The following is a 4,367-nucleotide window of genomic DNA, read 5'->3' as shown; positions in this document are numbered from 1 at the left end:
TTCGAAAGTTATTGTCCTAATTTCCAAATCAATCTAAGTTACTGTCCTAAAAAACCCTCGAACTCTGACATACCATGCAAGAAGCAAAATACATCTTTATCAAATCACATCCACCTTTTAACAGGATGACGACGATGATCCAATTCTAATAACTTTCTTTCATTCATTAAAAACTATCAACGAAAAGTGAATACGAACGGGAACACTATGATGGAATGGAATGAGTGGAAAACGGAATGAAGGTAGGAATATATAAAAATAGAGATGGAATGATAAATTTTAGTTAATTCCTATACTTGGTATGCACAAAGAATACTAAATAAAATCATTATTCATTTATACAAAATTACTATTTTATATCATTCACATCTCTCTCAAAACAAATTTAGAAAGACAAAAGTATGGACAGAAGAAATTTTAAGAGAAAAAATTTTAGAAAATAAAAATAATAGAGAGAGAGAGAAAAAAAAAATTTGGATGTAGAAAATTCTTGAAAAAGAAAAATTTGCAGAGATAAATTTTGTTCATTTCAAAGTTTAAGGTTTGTTTCTCTAAAATTTTCTGTTTCTAAAATTTTCACCGTCTAAATTTTTTCTTTTTTAAATTTTCTTTCTATAAATTATGTGTCAATAATTTTATCAACCTAAAGTATCCCTATGGATAAATTTTCACCCTCTAAAAATATCACTTTCAAAAATTTACGCACAGTTTAAAATTTCATTTTTAAATTTTCTCTTTCAAAGTAGTTTCTGTCTCAAAAAGTTTAGAGACCCAAAAAATTTTTCTCTCTAAATTTTTCTTTCTCTATAATTTTCTTTCCTAATAATTTTCTTCTTCTAAACTTTACTCTCTTTAAAAATTTATCCCTCTAAATTTACACTTCTAGATTTCATCTCTATAAATTTTCTCTCACTAGAAATGTCTACTTCTTTACATTTTTTTTCTTTAAAAACATTTCTTTTACTAGTACTTTTTCTCTCAATATATAATTTTCTCTTTCTAAAATTTTCTCACTATAATTATATATATATAATTATTTAATTAAATAATTATATATAGATGAATAATTAGATCAAATAACAAAATATATGAGGATTAGGAATAGTAGCCTGGGGTACGTGTGGGGGAATGACTATTCTCGTTTAAAAGGAAATAGTGATTTTGCATGAAATAGTGATTTTTCAATCGTAAGACATACCAAACAAATGAATAAAATGAACGTATGAATAATCCCTCTTCCATTATCTACTTCACTCCATTGTACCAATTACTTTATAAATACCAAACGGAATATCTAAGTCGGTGATTTCAACCTATAAATAGAGTGAGGAAGAAGTAGCTAGCAACACACACACGCACACACATATCCCAATCCACATCTACATTTAGCACCAAAATCAAGCATGGAAACAAGCTGGCTATACTCCCTCTCTGCTCTCTTGCTTTTTACCATAGCTTATAAATTTTTAACCAAACAAAATAGAAAAATCCCACCTAGCCCACTGCCGGCACTCCCTCTTCTAGGGCACCTCCACCTCCTCCGATTCCCTCTCCACCGCACCTACCGCGACCTCTCTCTCAAACTCGGCCCCATTTTCTCCCTCCGCTTCGGCAACCGCCTCATCGTGGTGGTCTCCTCCCCCGCCGCCGTCGACGAATGCTTCACCAAGAACGACATCGTTCTGGCCAACCGCCCTCGTTTCGTCTCCGCCAAATACATCGGCTACAACTTCAGCTCCGTCGTCGTCGCCCCCTACGGCGACTACTGGCGCAACCTCCGCCGCCTCACCACGATCGAGATATTTTCCACCGCCCGCCTCAACACGTTCCAGTCCATCAGAGACGACGAGGTCATGTGTTAGATAAATTCACATAATTATAAATATTGATGATAACAATACATCTCACGAAGATTTTATACTCCAACAGGTTCGGCGCATGCTCGCGAATCTGGGCCGAGAGTCCGGCAGCGTGGTCGAGATCAAGGCGTTGCTGTCGGTGCTGACGTTCAACAACATCATGAGGATGGTCGCCGGAAAGCGGTATTTCGGCGTGGACGAGGCCGAAGACGGCGACGAGGGGAGGGAGTTCCGGGAGCTTCTCAACGAGGTTTTCAAGTTCGGCGGGGTGTCCAACCCGGGGGATTTCCTGCCGCTGCTCAGGTGGATCGATTACATGGATTTCGAGAAGAATCTCAGCAGGATAGCCTCCAAAATTGATGGATTTCTGCAGCGCTTGATTGAGGAGCACAGGCGCAAAAATGGCGGAAACACCATGATAGACCACTTGCTCTCTTTGCAGGAATCGGAGCCTCAAAACTACACTGATCCAGTCATCAAGTCAACCATACTAGTAAGTTATTAGTACTTTTCTTAATTAATCCATACTCGATATTGATTTTCAAACGTAACTGTGATTTCTTTATGATTATTCTTTTTTTTCACATATGGTGCGTTTACTTTGATGGATACAATTATCATGAAAAATGAAAGATAACAAAAATTTATATTTTTATTTGATACATAAATTTATCATGACAAAAGAAGGGATAACAAAAATTTATGTTTTTAAATGTCTTATTTTTTTCCGCACATTTTATACAAAACAAAAGTTCATTATTTTTTCTTTTATTATATTTTAACTTCAACGAGGGACAATATTATTCTTTTAAAAATAGAGGGATAATATTATTCCTCCTTGATGTGAAAATAAGGAAGGAAAAATGTGGAAAAGAAAGAAGGCATTATAAATAATTAAAAGTAGACTAAAATAGTAAAAATAATAGAATAGTTAGTTATAGTTTGGTCGTATCTTATTGAAAGAGGACTTGACAATAATGCATTGTATATAATAATAGTTTTGCTAGCGTTTAAATAACCTAATCCTATTATTAGGTGATGCTGCTTGCTGGGACGGACACGTCATCAGTGACAGTGGAATGGGCGATGTCGGCTCTCTTAAACCACCCAGAGAAGATGGAGAAGGCGAGAGAAGAGATTGACAGAGTGGTCGGGAAGGATCGCCTGGTTCACGAGTCCGACTTGCAGAAGCTTCCATACCTTCACAATGTGATCAACGAGACGTTCCGGTTGTTCCCGGCGGCGCCGTTGCTGGTCCCGCACGAAGCCTCGGCCGACTGCAAGATCGCCGGCTACGACATACCACGTGGCACGATCGTGCAGGTGAACGCGTGGGCCATTCACAGGGACCCACGCATCTGGGACGATCCGGAGAGTTTTGAGCCGGAGCGATTCGAAGGCGGTGGGGAAGCGAGGCTGCTGCCGTTTGGGATCGGGAGGCGGTCGTGCCCGGGCAACGTGTTGGCGCAGCGGATCGTGGGTTTGGCGTTGGGGTGTTTGATACAGTGCTTCGAGTGGGAGAGAATTGATGAGAGATTGGTTGACTTGAGTGAAGGGAAAAAGGGGGTGTCCATATCTAAAGATATACCCCTGCAAGCCAGGTGCAAGGCGCGCCCTCTGCTTCCACATGTTCTTGCCTCACACCTTTGAGAATCTTATCTTCAATGTCGTTTCCATGTAAAATAAATAAATTAATTTAGATATCATGTCTTGTGGGGTGGGTTAGTATTTGTAAGAGTTACATTTTTGTATTCTGCACTAAATGTATATATACAAGGTAATTCTATTTGCTGTGAAATTAATTATTTTTAAAATTTGAATTGGAGTTGATATCACCCATCAGAACTCACACAAACGATATCCAATAACGCAGCAAGAACAACACAACAAATAAACTTGCTTAACCCTACTGTGCATGAACAATGAACATAGGAGAATTACGTGGTCCGGATTCAGATGGATCCTCTGTCCCAGGATATAGTGTATACCACGTGTACCATTCTTCATTTCTTTGTTTTATAAATTATTTTTTATAAAAATATAAATTATTATTATATTATAAACTCTAATTAGTATTTATCATTGAAAAATTAAAATTTAAAAAATTATATACCCTAACTTTGAATTAATGAACCCAAATAATCTATTATTAATTCAAATAAATATAAAAAAATAATTATAAACCCTAAATGGATAAGTGAACCCTTGTTAATTATCTTTATATTATATAAAAGCATAATAAATTAAAATTGAATAAAACATAATTAAAAATTATAACATTATAAGAGTGGTACACGGTGGTACACACCATATTTTGGGACAGAAGATCCCATTTGGTCCGGATTGGGGATAAGATCCAGTGTCCCACAATCTTATGTGTGCCACTGTGTCCCATGCCTATATCTATTATTTTAAAAATATTTTTTTATAAAAATAAAATTTATTATAATACTATGAATTATATTTAATTTTTATTTCAAAAAATTAATTTTTATAAAGAGCATATAC

General features: G+C 36.2%; 1 protein-coding gene across 1 annotated transcript; it reads left to right on the top strand.

Moving 5' to 3' along the window:
* Window positions 1–1,201: 1,201 nt before the first annotated feature.
* On the top strand, window positions 1,202–3,657 carry LOC130988937 (cytochrome P450 81Q32-like). Its single transcript, XM_057912928.1, has 3 exons — window positions 1,202–1,850; window positions 1,930–2,352; window positions 2,895–3,657. The coding sequence occupies exons 1-3, from the start codon at window positions 1,404–1,406 to the stop codon at window positions 3,507–3,509; spliced, it is 1,485 nt and encodes a 494-aa protein (XP_057768911.1). The 5' UTR covers window positions 1,202–1,403; the 3' UTR covers window positions 3,510–3,657.
* Window positions 3,658–4,367: the final 710 nt, after the last annotated feature.

The sequence above is a fragment of the Salvia miltiorrhiza genome, chromosome 6, assembly GCF_028751815.1.
Source record: "Salvia miltiorrhiza cultivar Shanhuang (shh) chromosome 6, IMPLAD_Smil_shh, whole genome shotgun sequence".
Classification (NCBI taxonomy): Eukaryota; Viridiplantae; Streptophyta; class Magnoliopsida; order Lamiales; family Lamiaceae; genus Salvia; species Salvia miltiorrhiza.
The sequence above is the reverse complement of the archived record's forward strand: the minus strand, read 5'-3'. Positions and strand labels throughout refer to the sequence as shown.